The 24,894-nt window shown below is 39.0% G+C and overlaps 1 protein-coding gene across 2 annotated transcripts in view; it reads right to left on the minus strand.

Moving 5' to 3' along the window:
• Nucleotides 1-24,894, minus strand: part of NEO1 (neogenin 1) — a 190,522-nt gene that overhangs the window by 11,172 nt on the left and 154,456 nt on the right. For both annotated transcript variants that reach the window (XM_050712986.1, XM_050712987.1), the window contains exons 15-25: nucleotides 22,052-22,246; nucleotides 21,138-21,233; nucleotides 19,776-19,999; nucleotides 15,787-15,925; nucleotides 12,980-13,087; nucleotides 9,710-9,904; nucleotides 8,964-8,996; nucleotides 4,928-4,996; nucleotides 3,941-4,088; nucleotides 1,585-1,823; nucleotides 792-884 (exon numbers count right to left, since the gene is read on the minus strand). In XM_050712986.1, coding sequence (XP_050568943.1) covers nucleotides 792-884; nucleotides 1,585-1,823; nucleotides 3,941-4,088; nucleotides 4,928-4,996; nucleotides 8,964-8,996; nucleotides 9,710-9,904; nucleotides 12,980-13,087; nucleotides 15,787-15,925; nucleotides 19,776-19,999; nucleotides 21,138-21,233; nucleotides 22,052-22,246 — 1,539 coding nt within the window. The remainder of the gene's footprint in view (nucleotides 1-791; nucleotides 885-1,584; nucleotides 1,824-3,940; nucleotides 4,089-4,927; nucleotides 4,997-8,963; nucleotides 8,997-9,709; nucleotides 9,905-12,979; nucleotides 13,088-15,786; nucleotides 15,926-19,775; nucleotides 20,000-21,137; nucleotides 21,234-22,051; nucleotides 22,247-24,894) is intronic.

Here is a 24,894-nt window from a genome sequence, read left to right on the forward strand (position 1 = left end):
CATCCACATTTCAATAAATTAGTACAATAGACACATTGTGGAGCAAAACTACTGTACATACTACTGCAGAGGCTTTTGTTACCTTTTCCAAAAAAGAAGACAACTAATGGTGGAGAAGAGCCTGACTGAGATTCACCAACCCAGGAAGGCAGAGGGTAAGGTGAACACAGAATGCGCTACCAGGTCCTACCATACTAGAACCACAAATCTCTTGATGAAACCAGGAGACTGGTTAAAAACAGACTATAGAAAGAAGTATATTACACAGCAGGTTTTGAACTTCTCGAACTTGCTACCACAGGAGACTAGAGGCAAATAGAAATTTCAGAAAGGGGTCAAGACCTGTTCAGCAGGTCGGTAAATAGAGCACAGAAGTCTCAGCAGCGATGTACCCTCTGCAGTTCCTGCCTAACAGCTGGATACTGGCAGAATACAAAGGGAATGGACTATAAAAAGCAGCCAGGCTCCTAGGCTCTCCCTAAAAGGCACCTACAATTGTCACTGCTGGAGACTGGGACAGACAGACTGCTGGACACATTCTAACTCTTCCCCGTTTTGCAGCATGCCGCCCAGTACAACTATTCCTTCTAACTCGATCTAACTCTGCCTTCACAATAAGGAATTCAGGATGCCTTCTTTGAACTGTTTCCACTGCGGATATGACAGAATTACTTAGGAGATGTAAGCAGGAAGACTGTAAGTGAACGTGTGTGCCTGTGCGTACAGCATCAGCATGGTTTGTTTGGGTGCACCCAAGTCCAGGACAGCTGGTAGGTGGGCTGCTGACTTACGCTGAGGTGGCTGAGAATCAAAAGGCATCATCATCTTGGGCCTCATTCCCCTTCTTCCTGCCAGCGTGGACATGCTATCCTCTGACTCATGTCCTGAAGGAAGAATACTGAAGGTTATTTACTATGGCAGCGAGACTTCTGTGATACCATACCACGATAATTTCAATCCTCCTCTCGTTATTTCTGAGTGCAAAAGAGGGCTCTCCTGTCTGTAAGCAGTTTTGTGACTCACAACTGACAGAAACAGCTCTTTCATCCTTCACCACGAAGTGGGGAGGAGGAGGAGTGTTAAAGATCACTGGTCACTCTCCAGAACTCGCCAGGCCATCAGGCTAACACAAACCTCTGGCGATGCAGCTCTGGGAAATGAGTGGTAGAACAGAGTCATGCGTGTGGGTAAGACGTGCTGGATTACCACGTGAACCACTCACCACGTGGAAACTCAGCCAAGCCTCAGAGATGAGCACTAGCTGGCTAAGGTGCCGAAACCTGATTGTGTGTTTGCTGAAAGAAATGTGTCACACACTTGTTACATGATCTTCTGACTACCGATCAGTATTTACTACGGGAAATTCATGATTTAACTCTTGTGCATTCACTTTCCTCACTAAAAAATGTGATCCTTCCTTTTCATAGAGCCTTATAAACCAGGCACAAGACAAATTCAGTACTCATAAAGTAAGAACAAAGAAACATGGTAACCAAATAACATGCCAGTAAAGTGATTTTGACAGATAAAGTAAAATATATATAGTTTTAAGCATCGGGATCAAAGTATTTGCTGATAGCTCACCTCTGTAGGAATTCCGCCTTTGATGGATATTGCTGTCCATGGAATTATCAACTGGGGTGATGTCTTGGGAGTTGCGAGGGATTGGGGTATCTGTCATGATTGGATTGGGATCTGGAGATTTATCAATGGGTTTTAGCTCCAGTCTTTCATGATGGATCCAAAGGTCAGGAGGCTTGACATCTTTGGAGTTTCCTTTGTACTTGTGGGACCCGTTCACTGATTTGCAGGCAGCTCGTTTCCTTGGGAAGGAAAACAAATGAAATGTTCTTAGATGTATGCTTCCTTTCACTTGTTGAAAAAGGCAAATTTTCATCGAGATTTCTTTCTGATCTTGAATCCAGCTGAGCGAAAGCTACCCACTGGGCAGGAAGCTTTGAATTTTACATATAAGCACATCTGACATCTCAAAGCATACCCCTGCATATTCTGCAACTCTGATGCCATGAATTTTGTCTCAAATGGTACCACATGCTGCAGAACTGTGCTCCACAGACTACGCTTTCATTAACAAAAATTAAGTTTCCAGTGCTTATGGTTATTAAAGAATATTCTAAACACAAAGTGTATGTACACCATGCTGTGCTGTACTCCAGGGTTTACAAACAACCTCAAACAATAGCTGCAGAAGGAGTGTGGAAATAGCCAATTATCCCAACAGGATGGTTAACAGTAAAGACTAATGACAAGAACATTCATTTTACCACTGCTCAGGTTAGATACATCTAACTAATGTGCTTTTTCATTGCTGTTGAACAGCATCAGCAGCAAACTGGGGAGAGTGCTTGTGAGGAAGACATTTGACAAGAAGGAATTTGGGAAAAATGAAATTCAGAGTTCCAGCACTGCCCTCCCCACTCACTCCTCCTTTTGGGCCCTGGCAGTGCTGGAGGAAGGTGTCCCTTCTGGGTAGCACATTTGCTAGAAATGGCTAAGATATCTGCCTACATACAATTTTGAAAGTATTGGCAAACAGAGCCTCTCACGTAGGTGATACGTGGCCAGACACGCTCCCAGCATCTGGCTGTGAGCTCTGTAGTTGAACAAATGAAGCAGATCAGAAGGTTGCGGGTTGCTGCATGTGGGAGGTGGCATTTAGAAACTGGGAAAGCAAAGGCAAGATTTCACAGGGTTATTTTTGCTGTTTGAGAAATAAATAACCTCTCTTGGGCACAAGACCCTGAACTTTCTCCTCTCCCAATCACATCCCCCAGCTGCTAGACTCTCTCTCACATATCCACATTCTCTTCTCCTACGAATTTGCATTCTTGCAGGATGGTTCGGCTTCAGAAAAAAAGTGGAATTACCTTCTAAGCCATGCTTTTAGTGACTTCCTTAAAACACTGTTTTGCATAAAACAGTCTCTTCAAACTTAAAAACAATAAAAAGCTTTCAGCTCTGTTCAGTTCTTTAAAAGAACATGCAGGAACAACTTCCAGTAGCCGAATGAATGGCAGCATCACTGCTGTCATCTTAATTCAGATGTCTGTGCTCTAAGTGAGGGTAGAAGTCAGACACACAGTTCTATTCAGGATTCTGGAGCACTTTTCTAAGGAGTCCAGCTCCAGGTCCAGATTCCACTCCAGTAATCTATCTAAGAATTAGCTATTATCATGCACAGCTTGGAAGCCTGCTGTGCACAGTGGAGGACATACTAAGAACAGAAGCGAGAATCTGCCTGAGCTGTTGAGCTCACACAGCTCTACACAGATGTATCAGCACAGGGTTGGAAACAGAAGAGCCAGGCCTGCATGCTGCTCTGCCTGAATTAATTCTGCCTCTGATCCTGGCGCAAGCAGTAACGGAAGCTGCATAATGAGATGTCAGCTCTCAGACGACCATCTGAGCTTCCAGCAAGACATTCACCAGAGATTGGTGTGATTACTGCAAGCACACAAAGCTGTTGTTCAGACAAGAATGCAAGATAATCCCAGTATTTTAAACAGTACTTTCTCCTCAGACAGGGAGAAGTGTAGGTCTATATGAAAGCACTGTTATAGCATTTTGTCTGTAAACCTTTGATGTTTTGTAAACTCTGAAATACTGATGAAAAGCCAAAGAACATCATCACCAACTTCATGGTAATATCCATCAATACAGCTGAGTTATCTGCCAAACACTGGAGTTCAAACTCATGTCACAGCACTGCATTACTACACTTTGGTGTCAGGACAGAGCTTCTACAGCTCACAAGGCTTAAAAGTAATAAACTCTTCATCATAAAGATATATATATCATAAAGATCCATACATCATAAAGAACCATGCATCATAAAGATCTATACATCATAAAGAACAGATTAAGTGAGAAAAATAAAAGAATTCATTGAGAAAGGTAGGACAGGGCTAAGTGCCCTTACTTTTTCTGGTGAGAAGTGGTACGACGAGTGCAGAAGACAGCAACTATCACCACGATCACAATGGTGATGACTCCAACGGATACAATGATCACAAGAAGCATGTTGCTATCCAAGGGAGAAGTAGGGCTTCCATGGGGACTGTTACTGCCTGTAAGAGTAGGGAGAAAAGGGTTAATTTTTATTAAGACTTTACTTGGAAAAGATCCCCAACAAAAGCAAGGAGTGCCGATCCCAGACTGGGAAAAAGATTAGTAGAATAAGAATGATAGTTTATCTGCTAGGATTTCACATGAAATGCTTACTTATTTTTCTGTCATTCGCCAATCATGTTTCTGTACAACTGTGTAATCTGTAAGGTACTTTATAGATCCAGTTCCAACTATCAGTCTATAAGTTCACCCTAATCTAATAGCTATCATAAAAAAATTCAATAGTTGAGTCTGAGGAGAGTTAACCTGGGACCCTGCTAGAACTACAGCACGATGGGCATTCCCCTGGACCCAATAATCACACGAATCATATCAATATTCGACAGTGGTCACTTTCCTCTGAAAGAAAACACGTTTTATGTAACACTAATGAGTGTTACCTTAGGGCAAGGCTCCACAATGCCCAGTGCTAATACGGAGAAGAGGTTAAGATGATTTTTTTCCGTCCTAATATGTTCTCACTGAATAAATTTTACACTTGTGCACTAGAGCAGGCATTTAAAACTAAACCGAGAACAAGATCTACTGTCAAGACTGAAATGAAAAGGAAGGGGAAGGTATTTTTTCCAAATACCCTACACAGTAGGCAAGAGTGCTATGACAGAAGTCTGATAACAGTTTCTCGAATGGGCACAGCTACCATCATAAGAGAAAAAAGTTACGGAAACAGATTTGGTCTGGGTTGTAAACAGTTTAGTATTTTTGGTGGGCTGTCTCATCACTCTGAAATACCACAAGTTGCTGCATTTGAATTGAAAAGCTTTGTAACAACACTTACCACCGAGTGGTGGTTTGTAATCTGGCCCTATGTCCACTGGGCGGCTTCCCTTTCCTGCAGATCCTGAAGCTGGAAAAGTCACATATATGGTAATTCTATATATACATCTATACACATATATATACAGACACACGTACACCTACGTACACATCAACACCCACTCTAGCACTACAAGGCAGCTCCTTTGGAATTTCTCTCTGAACAATTGTGAGCATTTCTTAATCCTTTTCTCCCCCTACATAAAGATATGGCAACTATGTTTCTCCAGGAAGAGAACCACTTCAAAAGAGCTATTAGCTTCCAGTGCTAGTATTCATTTTAAACAATATAACAAAAAATATTTGCAGTAATACACAGGTATATATTGAGGCAAATGGTTTTGCCACACTTATACACACAGTTAATCATCCTGAAACAGTAGTTATACAGGTTTCTTTTCCTAATCCCTAATTACGGTGAGGAAGAAAAAGCACAGTAAATATAATATTAAGTCCCTTCCTAACCTTAAAAGCTTGCTTTAAAATTCTCCCCATTCTTTCCTGTTTGTTTTGCCTTTGCCACAAGTGACAATGAAGTATCACAGAAGTGTTTTTGGCAAAACCCAGGGAAAACAAATTAATTAGTTTCAAAGCATTATGTTTATAGGCTGGCAACAGAATTAAATGTATCTATATGCTAATTATTACAAACCAAGGCACAAGGCACAGCCTCTCTTAGCAGAATCTCCTGGGTGCTAGATGCAAGAGCCAACCTACCCACAGAAACGCCGTCCTCCTGCTCCTCTACCAAGCACTTCCCCTCATGTAAGTCAGGTCTAACTCAGATCGCTTGCTGCCACAGCAAGAGGCATGAAGTCACAAGTTCACTTCTAATACCAAGATCTCTCCTGAGTTAGCAGAAGACTTCCAGAAGAAAAGGTGCACAAAAGCCCTGTTTTTTTCCTCACTTTTGTGTTTTCATTAGAATATACTAATGCAAAATGACCACGAATGATAAAAACACTGTAAAGGGGGGAAACGTAATGCAACATGCAAAGAACAATGTTCCTCTTACTGGAATTTTTTATACTTGACACATTTTTACAGAGGTAGGCACAAAATTCAAAAACACAAAAAACAAGTCCCCAGATACAGCAGCTTACATCTGGAAGAAGGGTTTTCTCAGTTAACAATCCACACTAATCAAGAACTAGTAAGTGTAAAAGTATGTGCCATGAATGGTAATTATTAATCTGAAGTCAAAAGTCTGTAAATTAGTAACTGTGAAATAAAGACAACTGATAAGAACAGCAAAGGCACCAGCAAGACTACTGAATAAACCCCAGGGAGGACAATAAGAAGGAATGTTACACGTATACAGTGAGGAATTACGTGTAGTCTATAATAATGGGAAAGGCATATTGCAGGACAAATCTATAATGAACAAGATATATTGCACCTGCCAGCCCAGAGAGGCCATAGCATTCAGTTAAAACGAGTTTTCTCTTTGAAGTACTGGACTGGTAATTTTGCAGCATCGATGAAATAAATTAAACAGAATTTTAATCAGCTGGTATTTAATATATTTAGATCCATATGACCATATAACTTGCACCAAGAGATGTGGGAAAAAAAAGGGTGAATTCTCTGAATCAAACCTGGCACTGAAGACACAGCGGAGCACCAGAGAAGCTTGGAGGGGGGCAGAGGAGGAGGCAATAAAAATAACTGGCAATATTTTAAAAAGAGAAATAGACAGCCCTATGCATTTTTAATGCAGGTGCTGGATCCTTATAATAGGCAAGATCATGGAAAAACTGACAGACAGGAGATGGGGGCATACTTCATGTCCATCTTTCTGTTTTACTGAAAACAGGTCTTTTCAAACAAACAATGTCAGACAATAAATTTAGTTGGGAACAGAAACTATGCAGACATACTATATTTAGACTTCCATAAAACATTTCACTGAGCTTTGTTAAAAATAGCATAATAAAAAAGCAATGTGGCACATATTAACAAGATTAACAACTAATTAACTGATAAGAATAAGAATTATAATTGCAGAATCATTATTCACAAGGGATATTTCTAATGAGGTTCTGCAAAGACCTGAGCTTGGCCAAGTATAATTCAATATCCTTAATAACACTGTGAAAGAAAATTAAAATAATTGCTACTAAAGTTCACAGATGGCATAAAATGATGGAATAGATAATAAGATATGCAAAGTCACCTGCACGGAGCAGCAGGGATGACATGTAAATGTGGGTGTAAGACCCTGAGTCAGGGCAGTTTATCATGGGCCTGCACTCACTACCATACCGCCCCTTGATGTGTGCATATGTGACAAGAGTGTAAATCACATTTAGATGATAAAAACGCTGGAAGTCAGAGATATGGAGGAAACAATATTCCAGCTGTGGACATCCTTGGAACAACCACCTGCACGCTACCCTCGTAGAGGGGGCAGCTCAGGGACACCAGGCGCTGGCACCAACCGCGTGGCCTCCGTGCAGCAAGCAACGTGCACACTTCCAGCCAAGCAAAGGTATCTACAAGGCACGAACACGAGTTTTCAAAACATAGTGAAATTCAGGTACCTAACTGACCACATCACTTCTCAGCATCTAATTCCAGAAAGCAGCACAGCCTGTACACGCTGGGGAGCTCGCTCCTGAATACAGGAAAAGCTCTGACACGGGGGAGAAGGAGGCCAGAAGCACTGTGACCAGAGACTCGGTCCCACTGGACTTTGTTCCTTCCAGTCTCAAATAACCTGTTCAGTATTCTTCAAGGACACAATTCTGCAATTATAGGACTTTGTCACAGAGCAAGCTCTTCTGCTGTTCAGCTTGTGTTCTCCTTTTCTACATTTAACCTATTGCCATGATTTCTGATCTCCACATTCTCGTATAGGAATTCTGAAACAAAACTCTCTTGGCTTTTACGTAGGCTTTATGAGTTATAGATGTATAAATTTATAAATGTTAATCAAATCATTAGTAGAAGAAAAGATTATTTTAGTATGAGATAATGTTGGATGAGAAGATTTAGTTATCTGCTGAAATGAAGTTAGAAGACTAGAGCAAGAGTAAACAGCAACTTTTAAATAAAACCATTTAATCTTTCCTTATTCCATTCTACCTGCAAGAGAGGACTAACGACAACATGGAGAGCCTCTGCTTCCTCACAGACAAGCCTGACTCTCAGCTAGCATCTCTGTTATTCTAGTCTGAGTAAGAATTTACTCTGTAATTGCCTAGTAAAGCATATTTAAAAAATTACTTCCAAATAACAGGTTGAAAAGCAAGTTAAAAAAAAAAAGATCATTCTCAACCCCTTTAGGATCTATTTAATTGTATGTCTAAGCTGCTTGCCAATGTCCTTTTAAACTCATCCCTTTAGACTAATTCTTCCCCTTTTTATTAGGCTTGCAGCTTATTTGGAAGCAAGCAAAAATAGCCCTGGGACATTCCCCATATAATGCAATGTAGTAAACTCAAAGCTACCATTTTTCAAGCAAACATTTTAAAGCCTTAAGGCTTTTAGTAGCTAATGCTGTGCTCTTCAGGAGAGTCTGGAGTCTAAACAAGCTGACAAACAGAATCTCTCTTGCAGAAAAGCTTTCTAGAGCAGATATATTTTCCCTTATTATAAAAATAATTATAGACGTAGAGCTTGCAAAACAGTACTTGTGCTAATTAGATAACTGTCTGATCTTCCTCCTGTATATACTGAGATCTTGCATCAATGGTCAGAGGCTGGCTGGAATATCACTTAATCCAAATTCATTTTGACAGAATGATTCACCTCTGGCACAACCCACTCGTCCCTTCATGTGACATCTGACTACAGAGATCACTTTATATTCCAAACACCCAAACCACAAATAGAGCTTCCAGTTATTCCACTATTAAAAGCACAACAGGAACTTGCTCATTTATATTTAGAGCAGCAGATACTTGTTTCATTTAGGAAATGCAACAGCACATGGAAAGGAAAAAACAACACATGGAAAGGATGGAGTAAAAGAGAAAGCATGGCTCTTCATTTACCTTGATCATTAGGCATTTTATCTGAGGATTCAGCTAGTGGGACAAGCACAGGGAAGGAAAAAACAAGAGAAAGATCATAAGGCTTGAAGGAGTGAGAGACAGAATTTCAAGTTTCACATAGCATAAACAGACTGGCTAGAGTAAAGCTTTCAATTTTAACCATGAATACTAACATGGAAAGAGCACTGTTAGATTCATAACTTTTTATTCTTCACCTCTCCTTAAAGTACTTTTTTTTCAAGGTATTATGTTTGTACTATTTCACTAGGTAGCCCTCAGCAAGCACTTCGTGATTAAAGAGCCCGCTGCATCACACTAGTTCCCATTACATCAACCAAGCCAGCAGCGAGCAGTATTTCACTGGCTACCAGCTCCAGATCCCTGCTGCCTTGGACCATTTTATCATGAGCAGACAAAACACACAAGACCCCGAATCTTAAAGCAACTAGAAAGTAGTTTTCTAAAACACACATGTGGGACACAGACCCTCAGCATTAATAACTAGATGTCCTAAAGGCCCACCACTAATTTTGAAATAACACAAATAAGCAAACAGTTGAGCAAAATCTGCATATGTATTAACCACATGCAAGAGCAACCAGAGGGAAAATTTTATTGTAATCCAACTTCATCATCTCCCTGTCTTTTCCAGTTTAAATATAAAATTCATGCTATTTGGTGACTTATTCCTACAGGGATGGCATTCAGAAAACAAGGAAGATATTTAGCTACGTGTGATACTTTACCTTTTGGGGTTCTGAACTGAACTGCCTCAGACATAGGCCCCATGCCCTTGGAGTTGCGGGCCTGAATTTTGAAATAATATGGTGTATCGAGGGTCAATTCTTGTATCTGATGGGTCAGTCTGTTTCCCACAACGGGTTCAATAACCCAGTCATGTATTTCAGCATTCACATCCGTACTGTAGTAAATGATGTACCCTATTCAAAGGAAAGAAACAAAAGAACTTTATACATAAAAGAACAGGATAGTCATAAGATCTAACAGCAAGAGTTCCATCGACTTTTAATGATATTTGCACAGCTAAATGATTATGGGTTTTTGAAAGTGTATTCTTACATTTTCAAAGACTAGGAATGTATTCATGTATTAGACAGCCTTCCCATCTAAAATTTTAAGCTATTCAAAAGTATGTTGAAAGAAAAAAATCTATTTAAAGTATCAAAATTATTTTTCATCACTGTTCATTAAGTATGAATGAATTCCTCGCTTCCACCTCTTTATCTGTTCATGGACCAAGTAATGTAAAATAACATAAAACTACTCTTATAAATACATCCTCAAAGTATTAATGTTTAGGGAAAATTGCTAACCTTGAAACAACAAAACATTCTCATGCATAGCAAAAGAACCTGTGTTTATGAGTTCATATTAAATCTAATTGGTTTATTACTTTTTCAGTTTATTAACAAAGAAACAATCTGAAGAGAACTGATGCGATCTTGCAGGTCCTAGGAAAACAGTACAGGAGGAGTATGTGATCTGGTGTTAAATATACTGCACATACAAAGTAATATGAAGTAAAAGCATTGTGATTTCTGTCACAAAGAACATAGAGCCCCTGGCATTAATTTGCCCAAATAGGTCAGAGGCTTCATGCACAAATTGCTACTGCTCTTGTCCCACTGCCCACCTGTCTGTGGGGTTCGGTAGGAAGAGGGAGGCAGGTTCTCTGGAGCAGCTTCCAGTTCTTTAGAACAATGAAAAATCTTGCTGGTACCTCACATTCATATAATTCCCAGTAGCCAGTATGGCATGGAGGATGATGCCTAAAACACCATTTGTAGGTCTGGTAGGCTTAATTTCTGCCCTTGGTGGCGCGTTAACCTCTGTGGGTTGGATTTAATAATTTGCTACTTGTACAGGTCACAAAGCAACCTATCTGTAACTTGTCTAGGAAGGGACGACACATGCACACAGTGACAGCTGAAAGCATTATATACAGCGTAGTGGCACCAGATAACTGAGTTTCCTCATGACTGTACTAATTAGTCAGCAATTATTATGATGCAAAAGCATCTGGAATCCAGATTAGCACATTTCAGAATTTCACATCCATCTCAGCCACATCAAAGGAAAATAGGAACTGCAAAGACAAGTAAGTATTCCACAGACATGCTATCCAGAGCACGGAATTACTTCATTGCACAGCATTTCTGCTATGACTGCACAGAATGAATTGAGCAGGGTTAATCAGTAATTAATTATTCGTCTCTGCTTCTCTCGCTGGCAATGGCTCTGTCCAGCAGAGGGCACTCAGCTGCCACATCCCCAAAAATCCCTGTCTGGCTCCCTTGGCAAACCCAATCTGATGTTTGGTGGACTCGTACCCCTATAGACACATAATATTTTAGAATTTAGCTCTTATGCAAATACTAATAAATACTGTGTGTTTCCATCCCACACCTATGAAAAAAATGCAAGGTTCTCCCTCACAGTATAGACATTGCAAGGAGATTTGTTACCTGGAAAACGCGTATGCTAATTTTGCTAATTGCACTGTGTAAGTGAATGCTGATCTGATTGTATTATCGCCTTCCCTTCCTGACATACACATGTGATGTAAGGTGACAGGCTTATCTTTTTAAGAGCACATATACACTGGGGTTATTTGTGCCTTGCATTTCACACCTGTCAATGACCCTCACTGACAGCTAGCAACCAAGTCCTTTAACCTGCAGTAAAGATAAAGGCTCCCGCTCCTCCAGTCAAGTTTTCCTTCCTATATGGAGGAAACATCTTGCTGATAATAAAGAAACGCAGAACTGGCTTTACAGAGACAAATGAAAACAGAGAAAGGTACAAACAGCTATCTGTATGCACAGACAGAAATGGCTCGGGCATTCTGGCGCAGCGTGAGCTGCTGCTCTGCAGGAGTTGCATCCCCACGGCTGCACCATGAGACACATGGCACCCGATCACACAGAAGAACAGTGTGCTGGTGTGTTTGCACAACCCTCCCGCACTGTTGTTTTAGCACTGACACCAGGAAGACAGCAAGTGCACCTGGCACAGCCACAGCATCTTACCTGCAGGCTCTGGGCTGCAAGCTCAGTGCCACTTTGCTTTTTAGGGGTCTTTCTTACATTAATCCTTAAATTACTGTAATTAAATACTTAAGAATACTTATAAGAAAGTGTATTGCTTTTACTAAAGGCAGTCTCCAATATTCTGCCTTTTCAAAGGAATCAGACTCATTTTTGTCTCCTGTCTAGAACACGGGCTACAGCCCTGAGCACTGTATAATCATACTCTTGCCTTGGTGACAGGTTTCAAAGGTTTGATTCTTGTACCACAGTTAATTCTGATAACAAAAGCAAAATCATACAGTGCAAACTGTATGCTGATAAAATCTGCTTTAAGCTTAAAGCCTGGGGGGAAAAAAAAAAAGGGAAAACTGAAGTGAATTATTTCAAAAAGCCTTTAGAAATGGGAATCCAAACAAACAGAACGCTTACAGAAAGGAAACAGTAATTATTGTTTTCTGTAAATGATTTACCCTACATGAAAGTGATGCAGTTACCAAGTCAAATAACAGTTTGCTCCTAATGATTATGTCAGGGGATTAATAAACAGGCTTTAAGTCTGTTCTGCGCCACAGCAATGGCAGGAAGATGGCAAGGATCACCGGGACAGAGACTTCTAAATAAAATACTGACAGGCCGGATGCATTAAACAGATGTATTTCTGGAGGCTTGCTATTAGAATAGCACAAACTGATGACAGCAAAAGTTATTGAGATATTTAAACTTTCAATTATATTTGTGGTTAGACTCCCATTTCATACTGCAGTTACAGTTTATATCTTGATATATATTTTACTGGGTACAAAAGTAAATAATTAATCCAAGCTACTAAAAAGATTGGCAAAGAAGATATAGAACCTGTGGATAGCTCCAGGCTAAATATGGAACATGTTCACATAGTTATGTAGATTACATTCTGCTGTTAACAAGCTATCTTGTATCTGCCTTTGTAGCTCACGCAAACTGCACCTGTAATTTTGCCATTGGCTTCAGATGGAGGCTGCCAGTTAACAATTATTGTCCGAGGTTTTCCCTCTTTGCTCACCACAGTCACATCTTTGGGAGGAGAAGTAGGAACTGCAAAGAAACAAAAAACAGGTTATCAGAAACAGTTTGCCCAATTTCACTGGATGTAAGTAATCTCAGCACCTTCACTTTTTATTAAAAGACAGGCACGTACAACAATAAAAACCCTGAACATTCAGTCTTCAGATAAATCCACTATACCAGTGCAGGGGTCTTACTGATTTACTCCATTAAACTGGCAAATGCCATCTGGTGTGCAGTATTTCCTTTCCATGGCAAGTTACCTGTTTCTAAAGCCTTTCTGTCACCAGACGCTGTGATTCATGATTGAGCTCATCTATCTTCAAAACCGTATCATCTTCAGAGAACTCTAGTAGTTGGGGTTAGTGACTTCTGACATGAATTTGTTTGCTCATCAGAAAAACTGCATGAACTTCTGGAATAAACACATTTTATAGGCACAGGCATATGAAATATCTCCATATTTTCAGGTTTATGGTGGGACCAAGACCCAGGAATGCCAATTTGCCACTCAAATCTGAATCAGCAAAGTAAATCCACCAGAGGTTTAGAATTGGAACCGGTAATTCTTAACGTACTTTACTGAACATTTATTTGTGATTTGCAAGGAAACCTGCACCACAGAAGCATGTGCAATCCAGAAATACTGGCAGAACACAACTGTCCAACCTTGTCCCTTGAGTTTCCAGAGAGCAAAACTGAGAGCAGGAGAGAGGGAGAGCTTTCTGCTCCCATCAGCCCCTCCTGCCTAAAACTCAGGAAATGGCACAAACCACTCCAGCGAAAGATTGAAACCTGAGACCTTTCTCCCTGCAAACTCAAATATCCAGCTGGGGCTTGGATTAATGGCTTTCAAATGCACAGAGCCCACTCTCCAAAGGTGCATTAACCAGCTACAGTGTGGAATGCCACATTATGGAAAACATGAGACTTTTAATTAGGTAACTCTTAGCAAAGTATATTTGCCTTGGATATTTAATACTGTAATAGTAACATTTAGTGCTTACACAGTGCTTTCCACGTTTAAAGAGCTTTATGTATATTACCTATTAGAAATTAATTTGCACATCCTCTGAGGTGGCTACCTATTATCCCAATGCAGAATAATAGGTGGAAACCAGGGATGGCAAAAGAGATTCAAAAGTTACTGTAATCATTATCCTAGACACTTAAAAACATGCTGCTCCACAGAAATGATGTAAAGCACTACTCAAGGCCCTAGAGTAAGCTTCAAAGAAAAAATAAACCTCAGGACTAGCCCTCAAGAGATTAGTAATGCAGAGAACAACACTGAAACCAGTTATCCTGTATTTTTCTTCAGTCTTAGTTGAGGAGCAAGTCCTGTACAACACTGCAAGTCATGAGTATTCAAAAATAATGAGTCATACACTCAGGAATTTGGCGAGTAATATAAATCACAAGATCTGTTATGAGAAAATACATGTAGCTTTTGCTTTTTTTCATTTGCCTCTTAGTTCCAAGCTTTTAGGTCATATTTACAAATATTCCTTACAAGTGCCCCAACTAGAAATTGATGCTATTTAAATGGAAGAAATGAAACTGCCTCTATCTCACCCTCGCTCCTGCACTTTGAGTTTCAAATTCTCTTCAAAGAACTTTATCTGTGCAACTTTTACAATCCCTGCACAGAGTTATGAGATGAGATGAGAACAGTGTGTGTGTACCAAATACAGTTCAAACACTGGATGTGCATAGCAATCAGAAGGGGAAGCAAGCCTCCATGCAAACCTGGGCTAGTTCCACTGCTCTGACGTTCTCTGTTTTTGGGGGAATGCATTCTGACAAAGCCATCTATCTCTGGACAAACACATCACTCTCACCAAAAACTAAGACAATGTTTTCAAAAGCAACTGACGCTCACTAAGGGTTATGGGACTTCAGAATAAGTTAGGAGCTTTCTGATTTCATCTTTTTCTTAATCCTTGTTTTAGAATACTTGGATGACCTGACCAATTCTTTACATACTTGACTTTTTGCTGTACTTTAATCTAGTCTGAGAACTGCAGGGTAATTTGAATAGGCTCTTTTTTGTCCCTACTCTTCAAATAAACAGAAACACCAGCATAATAAACAGTAAATTCAACTGCACAAAGATCATTTCACACTGTGGGGTGATGGGGGCTAATGAGGGACAGGTCAGGAGAGGTTCTGGAGATCACAGCTACTCACTGGGGCCGAGTTCCCCCCAGCGGCTACAAACCCTCTCCTGCTCTCTACTTGGAGAGTGCATCACTTCCGCAGCTCTGGGAAGTGCAATGCCTATTCACGTTGAAGAAGAATAATTTAGGGTTCATTTGGATGTCTTAATTTTTACTGGGATTTTGGTTTTGATTCATTTGCCTCATGCACTTCCTCACTGTAATAATAATCATCATCATGATACTGAATTTAAATTATTACTTGCTAAATTATTTTCTTTGTATGCTTTTTTATTCTCTCCTGTCTGTGAACTGTGGTACATTATTCATTACTTCTCTGTAATTTGATGTAAATTCTTTTGCATGCAATCATCCCTTTGAATTTTGGGGTATGTTTTTCTTTTTTGATCAGAATTTCTGACCAAACTAGAAAGAAAAAAAACCCTCAGCAAGTACTCCTCAGCATGATCATTTTAAATACATGCTTTCCCTCCTCCAGGATTCTGGCAGACAAGACTTTATTGATCTCATCATGGATGTCAACCCTTCCAGAAAGGCACAGATGATTACCTAATTCAAAAGTTGTTCCATGTGCTGTCATACTCCAAGTACTTGATCTTCGACCTTTAGTCACCATCACAGAGAATTCATACAAGGTATTTGGTTTTAACCCAGTCACTAAATAGCTCAAAGTGGTTGCATTTGCAGTCTGAAAGAAAAACAAAGCGTCAGTAACTTCTGAACTGAGAACCATCCATCACCAGCTCTCAGACACCCGTCTCAGGTAATATAACCACAGTCATCAATTCTCTAACATTTTTGCTCTGTCATGCAATTCATTAATCAACTATTAAGGTGTCATTGCTTTATCCTGAGCTAGAAATTCCTTCTGCAAAGAGCAAAAACATTTAATATCAATTATAGATTAAAAAAAAAAAGCAATACGAGGTCCAGGGCATGCTTATGCAGCAGGCTGAATCACTGACTACTTGGCAGGGGGTTAATTTACAGCATTTCATTAACTGATCTAACTAGGGAAAGCAATGAAGCACAGCTAACAATAGAAGTCCTTCATGAAATCCGCATCTTCCTTCCAAATTCCTGTTAACATTTTCAGTGAATTTTTAACATACTTTAAAAAAAAAAATCAAGTGAAGGTACAGGTGCTGAGAGACTCAAAAAATCAAGTGAAGGTACAGGTGCTGAGAGACTCGAAGATGCCGAAGCTTTATTAACACTTAGGTTTTATCGGAAAGGATTGTTATCTAGGACCAAACACTGAACCACACATGGTTTACACTGTGATTTGTAACTCAGCCATTTACCTAGAATTTTCGACCTTTAAATCAAACTGTCTGATGGTTGTTATACATGAGCTAAACATAAATAGCACGTACTTGAGGCATATGGAAAAAAGAAAGAGGTTTCTACATCTATCTGTATTCCTTACCTTGACCTACACAAATCTAAATGTAGAATTCAATAGTTAGTTGCTTCCAAATATGGCAGGGTCATACAACACCTGTATTAATAAATAACTATTGTCTTCAGAAAACAACTGTTTTCAGTGATTTCTTTTTCAAGGAAAAGACCACCTATAAATGCATATTCCTTGAAGACTCGACTAATAATATGGCCAAATTCTGCAGAGAAAACCCTTATTTCTCAAGTATATAATGACAGATTTTTGCTACACCAGGTGAAAGTTCAAAAAGCTGTCAGCCAAGTGATACTTAAATTTGTACAGAGTACTTTGCTTGTTCACAGAGGAGCATTTTGCCAGTTAAGACATCATAGGATTTGACAGACCATAAAGACATCATAAAACTAATCAAAATCAAATCTTCCATTACCTTTAAACCTTAACTTGTACAAAAATTCAGTGTAGTTTCAAAGTAAATGTGATTGTGGCTGAATGGTTCAAATATTTAAGTGTAGAGTAGAACAGTTCCTGTATTTGTTCAGTGGCAAAGCTTGACTGAACACAACCTCCCTAGTACAAACATGAAACCATGAGCTCAGAAGAGCTTTTCATCAGCTCTCGGGAGTGCCAAGCAACATCTTCTCCAGGCTCTTTGCAGTGCAGCTCAGGGACATAAGGAAAACAGTGATGTTACAGTAGAAACTGCAAAAACCTTTGGCCTAGACAATAATGTAATGTCAAGTCCAACAGAGAAGTCTTTTCTTAATGTCTTGCATTACGAGCTGGACTTACCCCTGCAAAGTGCACACATTTCTTCCTCTCCACAATCTCTGGAAAACCCTAACACCATTTAAGCACTCAATTCTGTTTACAGCACTTTTTAGCTCCTAGCTTCAGCCATACATGGCAGTTGGAATCCTTTTTAAAGGTTAAAGTTATATTTTCATCTATGACTTTGAAGCTTGGTATCTTTTAGTTTCAGTACACATCTTCCTGAATGTAAATGACACATGAAAGGCCAAACTGGAGTGCAAGACTTCTCTGCTTCCTTCTCTATTTTTAAGCCATTTACTGTTTTTAAGATCACAACATATCCCATTATACTAAACCCTCCTCACCTACTAGAAATAAACATCATTCATATTACCTTGTAAAATACATTTTCTTTTTATACAGTCCTATGAGATCTAAGTTAAGATTTAATATTTTAGCTTATGCTTGAGAGCACCACTGATATAAATCACAGGGAGCCTGTGCATAGGACAACCCCTCACCACCAACAAAGATTCTTTGAAAAATGCTCTCTGATCCACATTAGTGAAGCTACACGGTTCAAAGCACAGTGGAGTATTTCAGCTTCGGGAACTATATTACATCTGTTCCTGTGTTTATATGCTCTGCATGGACACAACTCCTATACAAACTTAAGAAAATAAGGCTCCTTGAGGTTTGTACTTGCATTTGAAGCATGCTCCCTCTTCTTGAATAAGTATTTTTTGAATGTAAGCATAGAAAGTGGAAAATTATGAAACAAACTGTATCAACATCCCATTTATTGAAGGGAGTGGTGGATGAAACAACACCAGGTTGAACAGATGTAGCTCTGGATACCAGAGAACTGTCCTGAAGATAAGATTTCTGTGTGCGAGGCTGTGTAACAGAGAAGCTCTGATGCAACTCGGTGAACAGCCTCAAAACGTGCAATAGGTAGCAAAGCTTCTAGAGAGATGGCCATGATGAGCAATACACTAGTCCGTACTTAATAAAGTAACCAAAGACCTGACTGAAATACAGCAGCTTATTCAACAGCACTGCTGAAAAAGAGGTTTTGCCTGTCTTAAAATTGCCATTTGTTTTTGTTCAACTGAGCAGTACGGATTTTATCACTGAAACAAAGAAAGAAAAGCCAGAAACAAGTTCTCCAGACGTCATGGTTTAAAAATGATGATTTAGGGCAAATGTTTCTTACTTAAGTCCTCTGAGGCAAATGCTTTTTTAAATGAGTAATTTTGAACTATATTCCATCATTACATATTATTTTTGGTTCAGAGTAAAACTTCTTGACCACTGGCTGCCAGCACTGAGAACAGTGGGAGTATTTCATTTACCACTGAGAGTGTTTTTTTTAAGCTCTTAACTAATGAAACTGCAGCATTATATAAATCACTCCCGAGACATCCTCTGCACATGACTCAGGAATGTGGATTCATAAATAACTTGCCTTTAGAGAAGGAACACACATACATACATCTTTTCATTTCAATCAAAAAAAAATATCTGGTTTGTAACAAGATTGCTCTCTAAGAGCATAAAGGGAGCTCCACTAGCTGGATATTTTAACAATCATTTCCTCTGAGTCTCATTTCAAATGTGAAATTTGCAGTCAGCATTTTTCAGGCCTCCAAACAGCTCTGGAAATTAAAAAATGCAACCAACCGACTCAAAAGATCCAAACTGAAAAATCCAACCCCAAATTAGATCTCCAAATCAAGGCAGGCAACAATATCATAAAGTTATCGTTATGTATTTTGTGCCCATCAGTTCCCAAAGGGAAGTTTCACTATCAACTTGGTATGAACATAAAGGGTTGTAAAAAGGAAAAAAAAAAAAAGACTTCAAATTATGAGAGTAAATATTTCCCAGTGCATGGCTCACCACACAAATTCAGAGTCCTCTGCTAACTGGAGAGAAGCCATTAGTAACACATACCTTATTAATGCATTATTGGCCCCTCTAATGTAAGCCCACGTGTCACAGAAAGCCATCATGTCAAGGTGAAGAAGAAAGTAGGAAACTGTCACTGTGTCCACAGCTCCCCAGCAGAAAGTCATTCTGGAAGTGTCTTCCTTCCTTGCCCAAGTCAACTCTTCCATTCACTCATAAACAACACGCCATCTCAACCTCTCACACATATACCAGAGACCACAAACACCTATTCCACCAAACCCAGAAGAACTTTTGAAGCAATGATTTAACTGAGTACTACTGATGTGTGAACACAAATAAAACTGGATACACATCTATACTGCTTTCTAAGCACTTCTCTTGACTCTCAGCTTTTGCTTAACCATAACTCAAACATGAAACTTGTCATTAGAATATCCCAGCTGTGCTAGCGTAGCTGAAACTCCAATACCTTGTACTTTGTATTTGCAGGAATATTGGTTTTCCAGCGAACTGTGTAGTAGCGAGCATCAGTGATCTTCTGGTTCTTTGGCAGAGAGTTGTCTGCCCAAGTGATCCTTATGGTGTCATGACTCAGAATGGAAGCCTGAACTCCCACCGGTGGCATCATGGGAGACGGATCTGGCACTGGAGTGTATGGAGCATTAATAACAAACAAATCAACTTCGGAAGTGTCTAGGGAATTGATGGGTAAAAAGTAGTGTATTATAATTAAAAAGGGAGAAGGTGGCATTTTAATGTAAACAAAAACAAAAAAGGGGAAATGCAGGGTAATACAATGAAATGAAGGTGAGAAATGGAGAAAAAGAGAGAAAAGCCAGAGTTAATAGGTGACATAAGACTGGCTAATACAATTACTGTTGCATTGTGTTCCCGTAAGACAATGACGACATATCTATGCTATAGTTTGCCACCTAGCCAGTAGCATTGAGTGCATGCAATCATGGCCTAAGAACCCTAAACATCCAATAGTTTTAATTTTGACTTTGTTTGCCTCAGAACATCCACTGATTCCTCCTCCAGAAAACAATGAGGAGGAAAAAGAGTGGGACTTCTGGATGGATAAATACCACTTCATAAAAGTAACTCCCATCATCTTTTAAAGAATGCTCATGGCAGGCAAATCCCATGTATCATGCAAATTTGCAGTGACTGAAAAAAATGGAATTCCAATGTCCCCTATAAAATCTATCAGAATTCTTACTTTTCAGGAGAGTAAAATAAACAGAAGTGTTAAACATTTGTATAAAATAACTAAATAATGTCAACAGTCTAGCAGGGAGCACAGCGAGCCATACGTTAGTAGTAGCTCACTTGCAAACAAATTTCTCTTTGTATTAATGTGTTACAAGACGAAAAACAATTAAGCAAATAACTTGTTTAACGTAAGTAATGGCAGACTGAGACTTAGACAAAGAAAGTGAAGGCATCATATTCAAAAGCTCAGTGTAAAGACAAAAAAAACCTATACTCGTCCCTATAAACAAAACAAGAACAACACCTTTAGAATTGTACCCATACAATTTTTGCTAATGTAATGGTAACTTTTAAAATAAGAACATCTGTAAGTTGTTAAAAGATAAATTTTGTAATTTAAAAATCAAATCAATTTTAGGCAGTTAAATAAATGGATGAACCATGCAAGGCAATCACTGAAACAGTAAGGCCAATCAGTTAAAGAAATGGAGAGTACTTGATGACACTGAAAAACCACACGTTTACATGACATATAACCACATTTTCAGCTGCCATGCAGAAGGCATGTTACTGATTTTTAGCAATGCACAACTTAAAAGCAGCCCCTTGCCTTTACCTGAATGAGGCCTGGTCACCGCGCTCTCATAGAGAGGAATTCCTTCACCAACATTGTTGAACGCTTTCAGAGTTATAACATAGTGGGAGCTCGGGTCTAAAGGAAAAAAATAGTAGTATATTTTCAGCGCAACCTGTTTGTGAATCCTGTTTGTTTTTTTACCCTCTATGTTTTCTCTGCTTTGTTCAGTATTTTGTTTTTTAAGTAAAATATATGAAATAAGAAGTTTCCACTGTGAATGTCTCCACACAGACCTTCTTTTAGTCTACAACAGCTCTCATACAGCAGAAACCTGTAGTCAGAGCACATCCACCTTAAGTACAGTCAAGCTAGTAATGAGGAAGAACATTTTAAAATGACCATTTTAGGTTGCTCTACTAAACATTATCTAATACTCCAATTTTAAGGAATTTCCCAACAGTTCCCAATACTAACATTTATTTTGCTATCAGGATATCTTACCTACCACAGGCAATTCTGTGGAGGGTCTATCCTGTAGTTTAAAGTAAATGCCACAGTAACTTGGTGACAGTTTAGTTTATTTTTCTGCCTGAAGCAAACTGCTTTGCAGCTCCAGAAGGAGAATAAGGAAGTGCTGCTCAGCGTGAAAGTTTTTGTAATAGTTCTGGAAGGGAATGCATCAAATCAAAATGCACTATGCTTCAAGCTCAGTGAATTTAGCATTTTTTTTAATTTTTTTTTTTTAGTTCCTCTGCCTCTTTGACATCAACAGAAAAATGAATTTGTTTCAAATTTATCAACCGTCTGGCATCCCAATGTATTGTCTTCATAATGATAAAGATCCTCTTAGAAGACATGCTGATAGTCTTATATCTTTGTCATATCATGATTAGAAAGCAGGAACATAAATTAGAAGTGAAACATTGGCCCTGGTGTTGATTTGTTTTCCTTACCTAAGTTTTCAATGGTGTAGTATCTCTGTTTATAGTCCACCTTGATGGTCTGCGCATGAGGACTGCCAATGCCATACCCTATAGCATAGCCTCTTACCACGATGTTCTGGTTTTCAGGTGGAGTCCAGCTCACTACGATACTGGTGACAAGGGGACGGACATGTAAGGAGCTTGGAACTTCAGGAACACGAGTTTCTGTTAAAGAAAAATGACGGATTTAAAGGATTGCTCTTACATAAAGGTAATTACATGAAGAACCATGAGCTGGTATGGTCAAATGTAGCACTTGTACTCTGTACTCTCCTGTATCAAAAAGAGTATGGTCCAAAGGAGGGAGTTTTATTGTACAAGAGAGAGCAGAGATGTCTCTAATAAGCAGATGAAAATTAACATTGTTTTGTCCACTAGTAGATTTTAATAGATACTCTTTTTAAAAGAAAAGACAGTCATGCTGAAGAAAATACCAGATCTGCTTCAAGGCACATTTTTTTTTTTTTATATATATTTGTGCATGTTCTTTCCAATTTGTAATTTTTCAAAATATTCATTCAATTATCACATTCTTCTTCACCACAATCTGCTTTTAGTTCCATTGTATTACTTACTGTGGGCATTAAACAACTACCTTGAAAACACACTCATGATGAAATGAACATTCCTGAGCTCACTGTAGGATTAGATAGAATATTCCAAAGCTCTAATAACTGTCAGTAAAGTGGATATTGCATTTGTGGCAAAGGTTTGTTGTGATTTGTCCTGTACCTGATGCCACCTTTCTTGTCACTGCTTAAATCCTTAAGTCCCTTTTACATAACTCACAAAATGTATGCAGGGACTACATGTTCATACCGCAAGAATGAAAAATACTCAGAGTCCATGTTAAATGCTCAAACCCTGCTCCCACAAGCAACACAAATCTAATCACAATCCAGCAGTGAGATGGAATGTAGATCCCTAAAACCAGAAGGACTTACTTCCACGGTATCTAACTGCAGTCCCCTAATATTTTTACTAAAATGACTTTTCCTCAGTGCTGAAAAAAAAATAAAAGCAATCTGAAAGCAAAACTGCATGTACTAACATCCGTACCTTTGACTTAACTTCTCAGAAAAGAATAATTGCTTTTGTCAGGTCACTGGAGCCCGCCATATGGTGACAGATATTAAATATTTTGTGCAATAGTAAACTGAGTTCCCCACTCTAAAATAAAATCTGTTCAGAGAGTTCTGCTTCCTGCAGGGATTGCCTTTTAATGAAACATGCTGCATTTATCTAAAAACATTTAATAAAACACCACAACAGTATTATTTGGATCATAATATGCCATTGGCCTGCTTGCCGAGGGAGTTTATTGCCTCCAGCTGACACAGCTGATCAATTAAAGTTCACAACTATTAAATACAGAAAAGCTACAAAATTGCAATATAAGAGATGACATTTTAAACTGCACAGAAGTCACTGTGCTGGGGATAAACTTTGTACAACTGTTTAACACCTTTTGCATACGAACTCCTTGTGGGACTTGCACCAACTCTGCAAAATTACACAGCCCTACTAACACAGACTTGTAACCGTCTGGCTCCCATTTGCATTGATGACACGATAATTATACTCTATTTAAATTCAAAAGCAGCCACGGAATGGAAAGAAATTACATGTATAGATGCACACTGAACTTGAGAAATTAAAGATTAGTTGTAAATACACTATTTAAAACATGAATGTGTTAAAATTAATGTATTAAAAACATCCACGTGAGATTACTAAGGAAAGAAATGCAAAAAAAATACATCTTCAGCTGGAGGAATTAGTGGTATTTCAAGCTGCAAGGTTGTGTCATATCCAGATAAAGGAAGACAGACACACACATGCAAGTCATTTCAGCTCTAAAAAGCAAATTTTAAATAGCTACAAAACTGAACTCTACTGTTAACATTAGTTTTTCTGCTGCTCTCGATTAAGCAATGGAAAGTAAGAAATAAGAGGACAAATATTAAGTTGAGCATCAGCTTTGCATAACACAGATTGAAAAATGGGCTCTCAAGGGGTTTAATCAGCTGACTGTTGAAGCAATCTTCCAACAGTGTAGAACAAATATTGGATCTCTTTTGTAATTCTGTCTTCCAGCTGCCAGCATAACTAAATCTCCAGTCACACAGATGTGAAAGACATTACTGGCAACCTGCAATATTAATTCAGCTAGAATGACCCTCGAGCTACTTTGTAACACAGGGAGGAGGGAGAATGACCTGCAAGAAACATAAGGAACTTGTGTGCAAAAGAACTGATCACATTCTTTTTTGAAATAGGAACTGCCAGAAATACGCTGCCCAGAATCATCAGCAACATCTAGGCAGTTCCCAAGCGATCTGCCATTGCCAGCCTGTTAGAAATGGCACTTCTCTGCTGCAATTTCAATTGCTTATAGTCAAATTCTGGGAGATACTCACAAATTTGCTTATTGGAATTCTGCAAGAGTCAGGTTCCCGCTTGCAAATCATCCTAGTGTAGTAAATACCAAACCTTTGGGCCAATTGACAAAGGTCGAAAATTTTCACAGAACTTTTTCTACTTTCATTGTTAACCTCTGCGCTGAAAAAACAAGATGTTAGCGTGGTTCTGTATGCCACACATCATGAATCTATGGCTTTGGTAGACAAGTCTTCATTTCTGGTGGAAAACCTGGTCTACGGTAGCCTACCAGCACTGGAAATATAATCAATCTTTTTTTTTTTTTTTTTTGAAGTGGCAAAAAGTAACAGTTACTATAGGCCAAATGTCCTCTTCAAGCACAAGAAAGAAAAAAAATAGAGGAAAAAGCTTTTAACAAAGCATAGTAGCAA

Source organism: Cygnus atratus, chromosome 11 (genome assembly GCF_013377495.2).
Source record: "Cygnus atratus isolate AKBS03 ecotype Queensland, Australia chromosome 11, CAtr_DNAZoo_HiC_assembly, whole genome shotgun sequence".
Classification (NCBI taxonomy): Eukaryota; Metazoa; Chordata; class Aves; order Anseriformes; family Anatidae; genus Cygnus; species Cygnus atratus.